Genomic DNA, 16,848 nt, shown 5'->3' on the forward strand with positions numbered 1-16,848 from the left:
AGGCTCACTTGGAGATAAACCCTCCTTTCTCTTGAAGATCCATTTGCAGCTGATGGTCTTCTTATTCTTAGGCAAAGGTACAATCTCCCATGTACTGTTCTTCTCAAGAGACTGCATCTCCTCATGCATAGCAGAAATCTAATTCTCAGTATCACCACAACGAATAGCTTCTTTATAGGTTGCTGGCTCATGAACATTCTCCACCTGTTCAGCACAACTCAAAGCATAGTAAGACAAATTACACTCTTCAATAAGACGCTTAGGAGGTGCAATTGTTCTTTTTGACTTGCGTTGAGCAATAGGTAAATCCTCCTCTAACTGCAAAATAGGAGGAGTTTGCTGAACATCATCATGAGCATCATCCTCAGCAACATCATTATCATGGTCACCATGCTCATCAACAGGCTCCACCTGCACACCTGTATCATCATCAACATGCTCCACTTGCATGCGCATACGCTGCAGCTCTTTTTCTGGAACATGATCTGAGGGCAAACTGTCAGTAAACATCACAGATTCATTGAAAACAACACTCCTGCTCATAAAAGTCTTTCCTGTTTCAGGATTCCATAATTTATAGCCTTTGACTCCCGAACTATAACCAAGGAAAAGACACTTAACAGCTCTAGGCTCTAATTTTCCATTATCAACATGAGCATAAGCAGTGCATCCAAAAACTTTCAACTGTGAATAATCAGCAGGCGTACCAGACCATACCTCAATGGAAGTTCTTTTATTTAGTGGAATAGAAGGCGACCTGTTTATCAAGTAACAGGCAGTATTAGCAGCTTCAGCCCAAAAATGCTTGCTCATCCTAGCATTAGACAGCATGCAACGGGCTTTGGACATGATGGTTCTGTTCATGCGTTCGGCCACACCATTCTGTTGTGGAGTATGGGGTATGGTGTGATGCCTAACAATGCCTTCCGATCTGCAATAATCATTAAATTCACGCGAACAAAATTCTCCACCATTATCAGTACGAAGCAATTTTACTTTCCTTTCAGTTTGCCTTTCTATCATTACTTTCCAGTCCTTAAAAGCAGCAAAAGTATCATCTTTCTGTTTCAGAAAATAAGGCCAAACCCTTCTAGAGTAATCATCAATAATTGTAAGCATGTAACGAGCACCACCAAGTGAGGACTTACGGGAAGGACCCCATAAATCAGCATGAACATAATCAAGAGTACCTTTAGTGGTGTGAACAGAAGTGTTGAAATGTACCCTTTTATGCTTCCCGAAAATACAATGCTCACAAAACTTTATTTTACTCGAAGTGTAGCCGTCCAGCAGGTTTCTCTTCATCAATTCTGCCATACCATGGTGACTCATATGTCCCAAACGCATATGCCAAAGGTTAGTTTTACTAGGTTCATCATTAGTAACAGCAGCAACAGCGGAATCAGAACCAGGTAAAGTACACCCTCTAAGGACATATAACTTTGCAGAATTAAGATCACCTTTCAAGCAAACAAGAGAACCTTTTGATACCTTCAGAACGCCATCTGAACCGGAATATTTGTAACCTTCTGCATCAAGCGTGCTCAATGAGATAAGATTTCTGGACATCCCTGGTATATACCTGACGTTTTTCAGCGTGCGTGTCATGCCATCATCAGTCTTGATCTGAACTGATCCAATCCCCACAATGTCACACGGGTTATCATCTCCCATCCACACAACATCCCCTTTCTGCACAGGCTTATACGAGCTAAACCAATTTCTGTTAGTGCAAATATGAAATGAACATGCGGAATCGAGAATCCATTCATCATGACCAGCAACACAACCAGCAAATACTACCAGACAATCTCCAGAATCATCATCAGACGCAGCAGCAGCAACAGAGACCTTACCAGCCGACTTGTTTTTCCTCTTCTCCTTATTCTGTACTTTTCTGCAATCCTCAACATTATGATTTGTCAGCTTGCAATAAACACAGAACTTTTTATTACCATGCGGCTTGGACTTTGAACGGCCTCTCCTTTCGTAGTTCTTTCTACCATCATTGCCATCATTGGAGGATCTGTTTTCAGTTCTGCCTCTCACATGCAAAGCATCGCCCTTGGAGGACGACGTCCCGTCATTCTGCACCATGCCTCTCATCTTCTCCCTAGACTGGAGAGCCTCATAAACTTCCTTTAGGGTTAGTTCATCACGGCTCAAAAGTATGGTGTCACGAAAATTTGCATACGAATTTGGCAAAGAACATAGCAGCAAAAGACCTAAGTCCTCATCATCATACTTCACCTCCATTGACACTAGGTCGGCGACGATCTTCTTGAATTCAGCGATGTGGCTCATCACTGAATCCTCCTCCTTTATCTTCAGGGTGAACAGCTTCATCTTCATCTGCATCTTACTGGTTAGATCCTTGGACATACAGATCGATTCCAGTTTCAGCCATAGTTCTGCAGCAGTTTTCTCTTTCAGACACTCCTGCAAAATATCATTATGAAGATGCAACTGAATTAGGGCGAGCGCCTTCTGATCCTTGCGGATCTCTTCTGGAGTCCACTCGGCCTTCCTCTTTCCGAAACTATCCAGCGCCTCATCATAGTCATGAGTCTGCGCCAGAATCCCCCGCATCTTGACTTGCCATAGCGAGAACCGCGTGTCGTAGTTCAGCAGCGGAAGATCGAACTTCATCGACGTCGTCATGAACCCTAACAGCAACCAAAGCTCCGGTACCACTTGTTATGAACGACGTATAGGAATATGAAGTAAAGAATCAAACCACAGAGGAGACACACGATTTAACGTGGAAAACCCCTCCGATGTGAAGGGGAAAAACCACGGGCACCAGCCAGCAACAATCTCACTATCTCAAGAGTTTTGGGTTACACGCCTATGACGGCTTACAAGAGAATCAAGTCTCCACGAAACCCTAGCAAGGGTATATATACCGTACCGTACCGCGGGGGGCTCCGCCCCCCGCACCCCCCAAACACAGGGGCGAGACCCGATGGGCCAGCTTCAGACTCCGCTACGCTCCGGCCCAAGCCTCCGGCGACGGGCCTCCGCTTCGCTCCGGCAGAAGCCTAGCCTATATCCTGGAGTGAATTTGGAACAACCCCAACAGTGACCACGCTCGTACACGCGCAGCCATGACGTACACGATGTACTCTAGCGTAGGCATACGGTTGCCAAAGCAACCATGTTGTAACACTATAAACATTGTTCAGAGATTAATAGAACACCTGTTGGCTCTCGTTTCCCTTTCTACAGAGCGAAAGCCTTTTCGCGGATCTGAATCGCGCATGCAGTTGCAGCTCTCCCTCCCTAGAACTGCTAGCTCTTCGCGTTGCTCGCTTGGCTCGCTTGTTCGCCAACTTGCTTCTTCGCTTTCGGAAAATGATGACTGGATTCAGCTGCTTGTCGTGTAAGGAAGAGTGATTATTCCATCATGCATGCGTGCGCATTCTTTCTTGCCGGTGGTGTCGATTGCCTTGGACCTCAGAATTGGCCCATGAGTTTCTCCTCAAGATATCGTAACGGAGCATCTACTGATCTACTGTACTAAAGAATAAAAATATGTCTTACATACATTCATTAATCACGAACCAGTGCCCCGTTCGTTTGGTCTTGTTTGGCCGATAAGCCATGACTAAAAGTACCGTTGACTGATTTGATGTGAGAGAAAAATACTGTTCGTTGGCTGAAAAAATATGGCTTATAAAATCAAACAAGTCAAAGCGAACAGGGCGCAAAACTGCTTGCAAATAATACTCCCAGTTAGGGTGTGTTTAGTTCGCGAAATGAAAATTTTTTGATGTCACATTAGATGTTTCGAAGGATGTCGGAAGGGGTTTTTGGATACTAATAAAAAAACTAATTACATAGCTCGCCTGGAAACTGCGAGACGAATTTATTAAGCCTAATTAATCCATCATTAGCGCATGTTGGTACTGTAGCACTTATGGCTAATCATGGCTTAATTAGGCTTTAAAACATTCGTCTCGTGATTTCCAACCAAATTGTGCAATTAGTTTTTTTCATTTATATTTAATACTCCATACATGTGCTGCAAGATTCGATGTGACACTTTGAGTGAAAATTTTTGGAAACTAAACAGGGCCTAGTTTAGGACACTGATGGCAGTGAACTGGGCAAAACTGTCAACAAACATGGACAGCGACCTGCACTGTCAGTAGACTGTAGACAACACAGTCCCAGCGCATCGCGTCGCGCCCGGCGCCTCCTCTGCCAGCCAGCTCGATATATACGCCTGCTGAGCAAGCTCTGCTCACTTGGCGCCGTGACACACTACATACAGCCATGGAAGGAGGCCGCGCGCGCTTCTCCCTCCACGTCGCCGCCGCCGCCGCCGCGCTGGTGGTGGTCTTGCTGCAGCTGCATGGCGGCGCGGCGTCCGAGCCGCCCTACACCTGCGGCGCCGGCGCGCCGCCCAACATCCCGTTCTGCGACGCCGGGCTGCCCATCGACCGGCGCGTCGACGACCTCGTCTCGCGGATGACGGTGGCGGAGAAGATCTCGCAGCTCGGGGACCAGTCCCCGGCCATCCCGCGGCTCGGCGTGCCGGCGTACAAGTGGTGGTCCGAGGCGCTGCACGGGGTCGCTAACGCGGGCCGCGGCATCCACCTCGACGGCCCGCTCCGCGCCGCCACCAGCTTCCCGCAGGTCATCCTCACCGCCGCGTCCTTCAACCCGCACCTCTGGTACCGCATCGGCCAGGTACGTACTGCTGCGTACACCGCCCTCTGGGCTCTGCCTCTCTCCGTGGTAACTGGTAAACGCGCGGGGCATGCACGCAGCCTGTGCGGTTGGTAGGACTGTATCCCGTAAAGATGTACGGCTGATTGGTTTGTGTGAGAGAAAAATACTATTTCAATTGGAAATTTACGATCGTTTACGACAAGCCACGGCCAAACGAACCTACCCATCGTTTTCACGTGTCCTTTGTGTTGGCGTGCGACGCCAACGGGAGAACGTGGCTACTGCCCTACTGGTAGTAGTACGCGTGATGATTAGTGCTAATTATCACTTTCCGCCTAGAGAGGGGGCCATCTCTTGAATTGCTGCTAAAATAAAAAAAAATGTAAGGTGCTCCAGCACGTAGAGCGTGAGAAATGATGAGCAAGGGGCACCAGAGCAGGGCATTTCTCTGCAACAAACTCCAAAGAAATGCCGAGTGTTCTTGCACCTAATTTCACCAACCGGGTGTAGCAGCTTTTGAACGCATACGGTAGGAGCATGCAGCTTTCCAGCTCTTCTCCTTTCGGTCAAAATTGATTCAGGCGATTCGGGCCGTTCAGTTCGGTCTTGACTCTTGAGCAGACTGAGAAATTCACAACAAACGTTGTACCAGTCGTGTTGTCCTTTTGTGTAGAAAGAAATGAAATGTAGTTTCTGAATTTATTGTCCTTTTATGTTGAATTTTATTTTTTTACGATTGTCGGGATTTTGTTTATTTTGACTATTATCGAGCATTAGAAGTGGGCTCTGCTACGTGTGCAAATCTTGAGAGCAGAGAGTGATGTTACTTACTGATGCGACGTCGACGGGCAGGTGATCGGCGTTGAGGCGAGGGCAGTGTACAACAACGGGCAGGCGGAGGGGCTCACCTTCTGGGCGCCCAACATCAACGTGTTCCGGGACCCGCGGTGGGGCCGCGGGCAGGAGACCCCCGGCGAGGACCCGACGATGACCGGCAAGTACGCCGCCGTCTTCGTCCGCGGCGTGCAGGGCTACGGCCTCGCCGGCGCCGTCAACTCCACGGACCTCGAGGCCTCCGCCTGCTGCAAGCACTTCACCGCCTACGACCTCGAGAACTGGCACGGCATCACACGATACGTCTTCGACGCCAAGGTGAAGTGCCAACAACTGCCGATGATTCGAGTGCCTTGGCTGGCAGGTCGGTCTGTCTGTCTGTCCAGGCGGTTCTGGGACACTGAAACGAAATGCAAAACCTTTCTCGATCTCTTCTTCAGGTGACGGCACAGGATCTGGAGGACACGTACAACCCTCCATTCAAGAGCTGCGTGGAGGACGGCCACGCCAGCGGCATCATGTGCTCCTACAACCGCGTCAATGGCGTGCCGACGTGCGCCGACTACAACCTGCTCTCCAAGACCGCGAGGCAGAGCTGGGGGTTTTACGGGTGAGTCTGTCTGCTGCAAGATTTGCTGAAAAAGGGCCCGTGACAGTGACAGATACCCACCACCGGCAGTTTTCAGAGCCTCCCTTATCATCATATCATGGAGCTGGCTGCTGATAAACTTAGCTGAAGTTACTATTTTCGTTGGCCTAGATGTCTGGATCGGAAGCCTTGCTGATACTTGCACGTTTTTACATGTCTTGATTGATCAGGTATATCACCTCAGACTGCGACGCTGTGTCCATCATCCATGATGCGCAAGGGTATGCCAAGACGGCAGAAGATGCAGTTGCAGATGTGCTCAAAGCTGGTATGAGTTCACTGCTCTTGTTAGCATTAGTATGGATTAATCCGTAATCATACTATCTGAATATTTTCTTTTTGAAATAAACATATGTGAATTTAAAGGCACTCACATGGAACTCTTGGCGCAATTTGGACTGTTTGTTACGATAGGTGACTGAACTTTAACTAAAAGTTTTTTTTGAAAGAAAACTTTAACTAAAAGTTGATTCGGCATTTTAGCTCCAACCAACTGCTCCTTCTCATATACCTTTCGTTCTGTCCTTTTGATCTGAGCAACCCAATCTGCTACAAATAATTAATATCATGACGAACATCGTGGTATCATAAGATTCCAGGTGTCACAGAAAAAAAGACCATATAAGCATTCACAGTAACTATTCTGCTACCTAGTCTAGTCTGAAACGAGTAATAAAGCCTAAATGGTTCAAGTCAACAATGACAGTGAAAACGAGGTCCACATCAATCAACAAAAAACCAATAATGCAGCAATTTGAACTTTCTCTCAACCAAATTCAAAAGAGTTGGTGAAAATTTCGTGAAAAGACGGATGCCATGCCCCCCAAGATACTCAGAAATACGTTTCTGACCCTTTTTTGTATTCCGGTCGGGAAATTTTCAGGAATGGACGTGAACTGCGGCGGCTACGTGCAGGACCACGGCGCGTCTGCGCTCCAGCAAGGGAAGATCACGGAGCAGGACATCGACAGAGCCCTGCACAACCTGTTCACCGTCAGGATGAGGCTGGGGCTCTTCAATGGCGACCCCAGGCGGAACCGGTACGGCAACATCGGGCCCGACCAGGTGTGCACGCAGGAGCACCAGGACCTCGCCCTGGAAGCGGCGCAGGACGGCATCGTCCTGCTCAAGAACGACGGCGGCGCGCTCCCGCTGTCCAAGTCCGGAGTCGCGTCCCTCGCCGTGATCGGGTTCAACGCGAACAACGCCACCAGGCTGCTCGGCAACTACTTCGGCCCGCCGTGCGTGACGGTGACGCCGCTCCAGGTGCTGCAGGGCTACGTGAAGGATACGAGCTTCGTCGCCGGCTGCAACTCGGGCGCCTGCAACGTCACGACCATCCCCGAGGCGGTCCAGGCGGCGAGCTCTGCGGACTACGTCGTCCTGTTCATGGGGCTGGATCAGGATCAGGAGAGGGAGGAGGTTGACCGGCTGGACCTGACGCTCCCGGGACAGCAGCAGACCCTCATCGAGAGCGTCGCGAACGCCGCGAAGAAGCCGGTGGTCCTCGTGCTGCTTTGTGGCGGGCCCGTGGATGTGAGCTTCGCCAAGACGAACCCCAAGATTGGGGCCATCCTGTGGGCTGGCTACCCTGGCGAGGCCGGCGGCATTGCCATCGCACAGGTCCTCTTCGGAGAGCACAACCCCGGTGAGGCTTCGTCCATTTCCTCAGAACGAATAACTCTGCCATGGCAAACCACCAGCTCCTAACACAAATCATCTTCTACTGCAGGTGGAAGGCTGCCCGTGACGTGGTATCCCCAGGATTTCACGAGAGTTCCCATGACGGACATGCGGATGCGCGCCGACCCACCCACGGGCTACCCCGGCCGGACGTACCGGTTCTACCGCGGCCCGACCGTGTTCAACTTCGGCTACGGCCTCAGCTACTCCAAGTACTCCCACCGCTTCGTCACGAAGCCGCCTCCCATGAGCAACGTCGCCGGCCTGAAGGCGCTGGAGACGACGGCGGGCGGCATGGCGACCTACGACGTGGAGGCGATCGGGACGGAGATGTGCGACCGGCTCAAGTTCCCGACGGTGGTGCGGGTGCAGAACCACGGGCCCATGGACGGGAAGCACCCGGTGCTGGTGTTCCTGCGCTGGCCCAACGCGACCGACGGCAGCGGCCGGCCGGCCAGACAGCTGATCGGGTTCCAGAGCCTGCACCTGAGGGCGATGCAGACGGCGCACGTGGAGTTCGAGGTGAGCCCCTGCAAGCACTTCAGCCGGGCGACGGAGGACGGCAGGAAGGTGATCGATCAGGGCTCGCACTTCGTGATGGTCGGCGAGGATGAGTTTGACATGAGCTTCATGGCATGATCCCGGTTGTGAATTGTGATGGAAACCTTGAGCGTTTCCTCAGAATTCCGATTCTCTCTTAACTTATTCAAACGAAAAAAAGGGTGACTTGAGCAAGATTGCGGCATTATTGATGCCAGAGGTTCATTGATAAAAGTCTCCCCTCTCCTTCTGTTCTTTTCGAACAAGCGAACGGAAGTAGGAATTATATTGATTATTAACAGATACTCTGACATGATGAGACGTATATAGAAAAAAGTTCACTAACATAAATCATTTAGAAATCAGAAACATCAAACCATTGATTCAGTATGTCCTAATAGTCATTAATAATACAGTAGTATCCATTTAAAATTTAATCTATTCCATTTTATAAAAAAAATATGAACCCATAGTGAAGTGACCGTGACAACTAAGAGAGGATGAAATTAAGTCTCTTAGGGCAACTCCAATAGAGTTAGTAAAAATAAATGGCTAAACTCATGATTTAGCCAACCTCTAAAATAGAAACCCCAGAAAAAAAAAACAGAAAACTCCAACATACATTCCATTAGGGTTAGGCGAATGGTTGGCCGCACATGCAAGCTATATCTAGGATGCGAGAACTCCGGGATATGCGAGAACTCCGGGATAGATGACTTGCTATTTTAGAAAGCGAGATGCAATAGTTGTCGGACTCTCTTTTCCCCCCAAAATACTCAAATATAGATTACACAACATGGATAACTCTCCTGTTGGAGTTGCTCTTAAAGGCTATGGCACAAAAACTACTTATAAAATACTAAACAATTCTATCCAAATGTGCACTAGTTTTTTTGTATAAGTATATTGCTATCTCTAACGCAAAAAAGAGTCTTACATCCTAGATTTAAATCACACACACCAAGAAATACGAACACTAAACACAAAATCATAAATAAACACAAATTGAGTTAGAAAATGCAAACTCATGAACAATAATACGTGGAACGCCAAATCATCATCATCATATATCTGAAATGCACTAAACGTCGCCAAATCATGTTTTTGGTTAGGAAAAAAGGCGAGCCCATGTATTGGTGCATTGGGCCCTCCACAGTCCACGCATGGACCATAGTGCTCGGAGAAGCCGGCCGACTTGATGGTCTTTGCTCTTGTGGCAAGCGTGATGGATGCGTGTCATGCCTGGCAAGGCATGCGTGCGCCACTGCGCCGACCGCGGGCGCAACCGAGACTAGCACTAGCAGCACTGCAGCAGGCCAGCAGCACGCCAGAACTTCAAAGTTGAAGCTACGTGAGTTCGAGATGAGCTTCGTGGCGTGATCCCGGTCGTGTCAGAGGCCTTGAGTGTTTCCTCATAATTCCGATGCTCTCTAACTTATTCAAACGAGAAAAAGGGTAATTTGAGCAAGATTATGACATTATTGGTGCCAGATGTTCATTGATATATGCCACCCCTCTCCTGTTCTTTTCGAACAAGCTAAGGCAAGTAGGAATTATATTGATTGTTAACATGATGAGGCGTACATTAAATAAAGTTCACTGACATAAATTATTAAATCAGAAACATTAAACCATTAATTCAGTATATCCTAATAGTCATTAATAATAATATCATTTAATTTATTTTATTTTATAAAAGGTTACGAACCCTTGGTGAAATGACTGTGCTAACTAAGAGGGGATAGAATTATGTCACTTAAAGACTATGGTCCAAAAACTATTTAGTTTTTTTTTCTCAACGTTGCTATCTCTAACCTAAAAAGAGTTTTACGTCCTAGATTCCAATCATATCAACTAATCTAGCTAACTACACTAGGAAGGTAAAGCGCACACACCATGAAATACAAAGACTAAACGTGAAGACATAAATTAAGTTAGAAAATTGAAACTCATATACACGATGATATGTTTTTTTAGGATAGTATACACAATGATACGTGGAATGCCAAATCATGTGTCTGAAACGCACTAAACTTCGCCAAATCATGTTTTTTGGCTATATAAAGGTGGGGTGGGGTGGGGGGGTTAAAAGGCCCAGGTATTGGTGCATTGGGCCCTCCTTGGTCCAGGCATGGGCCGTAGTGCTTGGCGAAGCCAGCCGACTTGATGGTCTTCGACCATCGTCAGGTTCCCTTAAAAAAAAAAAAGACAATCCTCAGGTCCCCACAAGGCCGAAGCTACGGCCATGTTTAGTTCCCCCATTTTCTAGAATTTGGCACTATGTAAAAAGAAGATTCCTCATCACATTAAATTTGTGGTACATGCATGGAGTACTAAATGTTGACGAAATCAAAAACTAATTGCACAGTTTGGTTATACTCTACGAGACGAACGTTTTAAGCTTAATTAATCAACGATCGGACAATTATTATCAAATAAAAACAAAACACTACAGTGCATGAACAGTGCCGCCGAATCCGGCGGCGCCGAATCGGCCTCCAACTAAACACGGCCGTCGTTCACTCGACGGGGTCGGGGACGACTTTGCGATCCTCCCTGTACCCTATGATTTCTTGCCTGCCTAGACCCCGGAAATACTTACGACCCGGCAGGCCGGCAGCCCAACAACAGCAGTCTGTAGTCCAACTATCTCCTCAGCCCATCCGTCGATCAATATTCCATTCGCAGGCCTAGAATACCAAACGTTGGCTTGCCTCCGCCCTCCGGTACAACCTGGCCGCATCCACACCCTTTCATCTTCGTAGTCTCGCATCTCAATTCTCAAATCCTCCGCGGTCGTGGGGAAGATTGGTCGACAGCCTGGCCCCTAGCCGCGGCAGCACAGCTCCGTCGTGGCGTCATCTATTCTTGATCTCACGTCGACGCAAGTCCCAGCGGCCAGCGGCCGCCGGCCAAAAGCTCTGTGGCATCCGTGTTCCTTGCGTTCCAGTAAAGAACGTGCTTTTTCATTCAGACCCAGATGCCACATGCCAGGTATGTATGCTACTTTAGTAGTTCAGTATGACACTATGGCTTGCATTTCACTAGTGACTTTTAACTGTACTAATGGATGCTTGAACATTAGTATCTGCTATAATTTTTATTATATGACTAATTTGATAGGCAATCAGAGCACATTGATACCACTGGCACGGATCAAAATTTCGGCCGATTTTCACCAAAAATCAGTGATTTTTGTTCTTACCGGTGACCTCCAAAAAAATTCAAGTACCGGTAGTTTCTATTCCATTTTGTTCAGATTTTTTTTTTCATATTCTAGTTAAAATTTCTTGAAAATTTGCAAATTTTGATCGAAGCTTCAACTGATTTTCATCGAGTTTCGTGATTTTCGTTTCTATCATTTCCCTCCGGTATTTTTGTTCCAACTGGTAGGTTGAACACTGACCACCGACCTTGAGGGACACTCTAAAAGATAACTATTGTTGCGATTTGTAAAAGCTTATTTTATCACAACATACAATTATTATAATATTATTTTATTTTAATTTAATATTATATATGGTATTATATTCTCTCAACCTATAGTTAGTACTGGGTACTGATCCCGGCGACCGATTATCCTGGCTTCGCCACTGGGTCCCCAGACCGGCAAGCGTGATGGATGATGCATGACAGATTGACAGGCATGGGTGCGCCGGCCGCGGGCGCAACCGAGGCTTGTGCGCGGTGCGACGGATGGTGGGTGGAGCTCCACTAGCAGCAGATAACAAAGTTGGAGCTACGGCCTGCTGTTTGCATCCAGAACTTCAAAGCGCGTGTTCAACTTCAAAGCGCGCGTGTTCAGTTCCACCCTCAAATCAAGTGCTACAGTACCTATCACATTGAATGTTTGCAGCTTATGCATAGAATATTAAATGTAGACGAAAAAAAAACTAATTACACAGTTTGGTGGGAAATTACGAGACGAACGTTTTAAGCCTAATTAGTCATGTTTGAACACTAACTGTCAAATAAAAACGAAAGTACTACAGTAACCTCAAAATTCCACCTTCCTGGGACTAAACACGCTCAAAGTTGAAGCAGCCCCGTGTTATAGAAACAGCAGGCCGTGGCTGCCAACAAGGACGTGCGTGAGCTGCTGTCGTAGGGGATTCGGCTTCGGCCACCCGGAACCGGGCAAAAGTCCTTTGACCATCCAAATCCAATCAAGCGGACAAAAACCACGAGTAATCAACACAAAAAGGCAGCTGCGTCCTCACCTTCTCCATCATCATTACTGCCACCAGATGATCGAGAGCGAAAGCATGCATGGTGGTCACAAGAAAAGGTCGTCCGCGGAAAAAGACGCTACACGTTCCAGTTCCACACCCTCAACAAATAAATGCTCTGTTAGTTTGGTGAAAATATTATTGACTAATTTATTGAGAAAGAAAAATATTATTTATTAAATAAAAAAATACGACGTATGAGTGAAACGAACAGAGCGAAAATACGGCCGTACCCCTCAATTATTAGGTGACACGGACACAGACACACGGTCACACCCTGTCCAATCCCCAAGTTTTTTTAAACACACACACGCTGACACGATCACAGTCATGGCATCGCTCGCAAACCGATCTGATCCGGCAGCAAAAACTATTTCCACGCCGAGCACATGTCCTGATCCGGATCGCAGTCGCACACAGCTCAGCGCCCAGCGAGTCGCGACGACCCCACTCTGTCCTATGCGCCGGCAATTACGCGGGCGTGGGTCCGTCCCGGCCGTCCAAATACGCCACGTGAGAGCCCCAACCGACGGGAGCCGTCCGATGCGACCGCCCCCTCCCGTCCCGTCGCATTGGATTTTCCTCCCCAGGCATGGGCAGTCCCCACCCGGCTTCGCTTCTTCCCGAGCACAAGGAGGAAGAGGGAAGGGGGACCGGGACGGTTCGCTCAACCTGCCTCCCCCTCTGCCCCTCGCCGCCTTCCTCCGCTCGAGCGGCTCGCTGAGGTGAGCGCCGGGAGCTCGTCCTCAACTCTTGCTCTATGCTGCTCTATCTTATTGAGGGGATTAGACTTTTCGAGCGCCTTTTTGTTCGGAAGATTGCTTGCTTCCTGTTGTTGTTCCTAGCGATATGGTGATTGCGCAAGGAACCCTCGATCACGCGATATGTGGGGGAGGTTTTGCTCCGTGTGGTCGTTAGCTCGCAGGCTAGGGGTCTCGCAGCTTGCACTGTGTCTGATGGAGTAGAATATCCGTTGCGTCTTGTGGTGACATGCTCATACTGCCATTTCGTGGAGTAGTTGGATTTCCTAGTTCAGCCAGGAGAGCGCCCCGTTGACCCTAGTGGTGGCGCAGAGGTGTGCCGTGCTTCAACTGGGATTTTGCTATCCTGGGCTCTGCTCGTTTACTGGAATGAAATTGGGAGGGACATGGTTGTTGATGTGATTATTTTGTTTACCGGTTTGGCTGTTTCTTGGTTGTCCGTTTCATTAGTTAGTTATGCAAAGTTGGGGCTCTTTGGGGTCGATGCCCTTGATGTCATAGATTGCTGCATTATGATGGTTTCATTTCTGCCTGCCCTGTCCATTAATATTGCCGTAGTTGGTAGTGTTTTATTGTGCTACTCTACTACTAGCAGTATTAGCATACATGTAGAAGACAGAAAAAGGCGCTCTCTGTTGGTCTACTTATACACAGAATTTGGCTCTTTATACATGGAAGAAGGTATGTTTATGCACACAAACATGGCAATTCTCCATTATCCGTATACGTTTATTCATACACACGTTTGTAGCATGTCAACTATTAGTTTTTCATGTTAGTTGCTGAATTCTTACTCTTGGTATTAGCAGAATTCTTACTCTCATCGAAAGAGGATGACACTAGGAGTTGGGGTAATTTTCTGGTTTATTTCCAAATGCCATGCCAACGTGAGGGGTTGGAGATACATATTTATAGGCTGCTAGCCAGCCAAGCATATGCTAAGATGCTGTCCTAGCCAGTCAAGGATGTTGTCCTTGCTGCAGCCCCACAAAGACCAGCCAACACAGAGACTTATCCATCATTCTTCCCCTAAGTCTTGTGCGTCGTCTTGTGGAAAAGTTGAACCATCCCGGTCCTGGAGCAGAGCTCAAGGAACTTGATCCTCCCAAGAGGCTTGGTAAGTAGGTCCGCAAGCTGGTCCTTGGTGTTGATGTAGCTCGCCTTGATGCTCCCTTCCTCCAAACAACCTTGGATGAAGTGGTACCTCATCCGGATGTGCTTACTCCGTTCATGGAAAGCGGGGTTTTTGCCAGGGCCAGAGCGGACTTGCTGTCCATCCTAAGCTCCACCGCTCTAGTGTCTCTGCCAAGGAGATCACCAAGCAGTCGAGCGAGCCAGAGCGCCTGAGTCGAAGCGGTGGAGGCCGCTATGTACTCGGCCTTGCAGCTGGACAGGGCCACCACCTGCTGCTTGACCGACTGCCAGCTAACGAGGCACTTGTCGAGGAGGAAGAGGATCCCGCTCGTGCTCTAGCTGGTGTCGATGTCGCCGGCGTAGTCACTGTCGCTGTACCCGACGAAGTGTGCCGCCCCAGGGTACCTAGGGTAGTAGAGGCCGTGGTCGAGAGTCCCCGCAACGTAGCGGATGATCCTCTTCACAGCCTGCTGGTGCTCCGTCGTCGGTCGCTGCATGAACCGACTAATGTAGCCGACGGAGAATACCAAGTCCGGCCGTGTGTGGGCGAGGTAGCGAAGGCTCCCCACAAGACGCCGGTACTGCGTAGCGTCCACCTCCTCCGTCGTGCTGTCGCGGCTCAGCTTCAGGCTCTCCATCGGAGTGAGAGCTGGGTTGTAGTCGTGAGCCCAGCTAGCTCAACGACGCGCTTGGCGTAGGCGGTCTGTCGAAGCGTGATCCCGGAGTCATCCTGGTGCACCTCGATTCCCAGGTAGAAGGAGAGAGGCCCTAGGTCACTCATCTGTAAGGTGGCCTTCATCTCTTCCTTGAATGCCGCCACCTCCGCATCCTTGGTGCCGGTGATCACCAAGTCGTCGACGTAGACACCCACCAGCAGAGCATTTCCTCCACTGTCCCGTCGGTAGATGGCCGCCTCGTGCGGGCTTTGCTCGAAGTCCATCCCCTTTAGTGTGGAATCCAACTTGGCATTCCACGCCCTCGGTGCCTGCCGCAAGCCATAGAGGGCCTTGCGCAGGCGGAGCAACTTGTCCTCCTTGCCGGGGATCGTAAATCCCGGCGACTAGTGCACGTAGACCTCCTCCTTCAAGTCGCCGTTAAGGAACGCCGACTTGACGTCTATATGATGAACACGCCAGCCCTCTTGGGCAGCTAGCGCAAGGAGGAGTCGCATGGACTCCATCCGTGCCACGGGAGCAAAGGCTTCGTCGAAGTCGACCCCCTCCTGCTGCACGAAACCTCGTGCCACCAAGCGAGCCTTGTGCTTGACGATGGCGTCGGCTTCATCCCTCTTCAACTTGTACACCCACTTAAGGGTGATCGCGCGGTGACCACGAGGAAGGTCAGCAAGCTCCCAGGTGCGGTTCTTCTCAACCGCATCCATCTCCAATTGCAACGCGGCGCGCCATGCCTTGTGTCTCTCGGCCTCTGCAAACGACCGAGGCTCGCCGTCGTCACACGCAAGGTGCAACTGCGCCTCCAGGTCGTGAGGCACTAGTCTCGGCACCGGCTGGTCGCCGAGAAGGTTCTCCATCGTACGGTACCGCAACGGCTCGCCGTCGTGGTACGCGTCGATGCGCTCCTCGTCGTGAGAGAGCGGAGTAGCGAGCTCAACCGGGCTGTGCTCGACACGAGCTGTGTTGGAGTAGACGTGCCCGGAGAGGTGCCTGTCGGTGCTGGAGTGCGTGGCGGTGCCGGCTGTGGTGGAGCCGGTGAAGAACTCATCGCAGCCGAGGTCCTGGCTGGAGAGCGTGGTGCTGTCGAAGTAGCAGGCGCCGGGGTCGGTGGAGGCTTGGGGACTGGGGTAGACGCGCTCGTCGAAGAAGAGCTGCCTACTCCCCCAGCTCCCTCAAAGTGGACGTACTCGACAGTGAAGTCGTCGTACGTCGGAGCCAAGCCGTCGTCCACCGCCTTGTCCCACGCCCATCCTCACCCTTCGTCGAACACAACGTCGCGCGCCTTGCGCACACGCTGTGTCTTCGGGTCGAGGATGTGGTAGGCCTTCGAGCCCTCCGCGTAGCCAATGAACACTCCCGGAGTGCTCCTGTCGTCGAGCTTGCTGATGTGGCCATGCTCCTTGGCGAACGTGAGGCAGCCGAAGACCCGCAAGTGGGAGACCGCCGGCTTGCGCCCATGCTAAGCCTCGTACGGCGTCCTGCCGTCAAGCGCCTTGGTAGGCGAGCTGTTGAGGATGTAGACAGCCGACACCACCGCCTCTCCCCAGAAGACAGCCGGCATCCCCCTCTGCTTGAGAAGGGCCCGAGCCATCCCCACAACCGTCTAGTTGCGCCGCTCGACGATGCCGTTCTGCTGCAGGCTGTATGGCGCGGAGTAGTGGCGCTGA

The 16,848-nt window shown here is 49.9% G+C and overlaps 1 protein-coding gene across 1 annotated transcript; it reads left to right on the plus strand.

Moving 5' to 3' along the window:
- The first annotated feature begins 4,241 nt into the window (after positions 1–4,241).
- Positions 4,242–8,631, plus strand: LOC136533163 (probable beta-D-xylosidase 7). Its single transcript, XM_066525732.1, has 6 exons — positions 4,242–4,695; positions 5,530–5,829; positions 5,952–6,121; positions 6,331–6,428; positions 7,044–7,808; positions 7,893–8,631. The coding sequence occupies exons 1-6, from the start codon at positions 4,279–4,281 to the stop codon at positions 8,480–8,482; spliced, it is 2,340 nt and encodes a 779-aa protein (XP_066381829.1). The 5' UTR covers positions 4,242–4,278; the 3' UTR covers positions 8,483–8,631.
- Positions 8,632–16,848: the final 8,217 nt, after the last annotated feature.

Source organism: Miscanthus floridulus, unplaced genomic scaffold, assembly GCF_019320115.1.
Source record: "Miscanthus floridulus cultivar M001 unplaced genomic scaffold, ASM1932011v1 fs_795_1_2, whole genome shotgun sequence".
In the NCBI taxonomy this organism is placed as follows: domain Eukaryota; kingdom Viridiplantae; phylum Streptophyta; class Magnoliopsida; order Poales; family Poaceae; genus Miscanthus; species Miscanthus floridulus.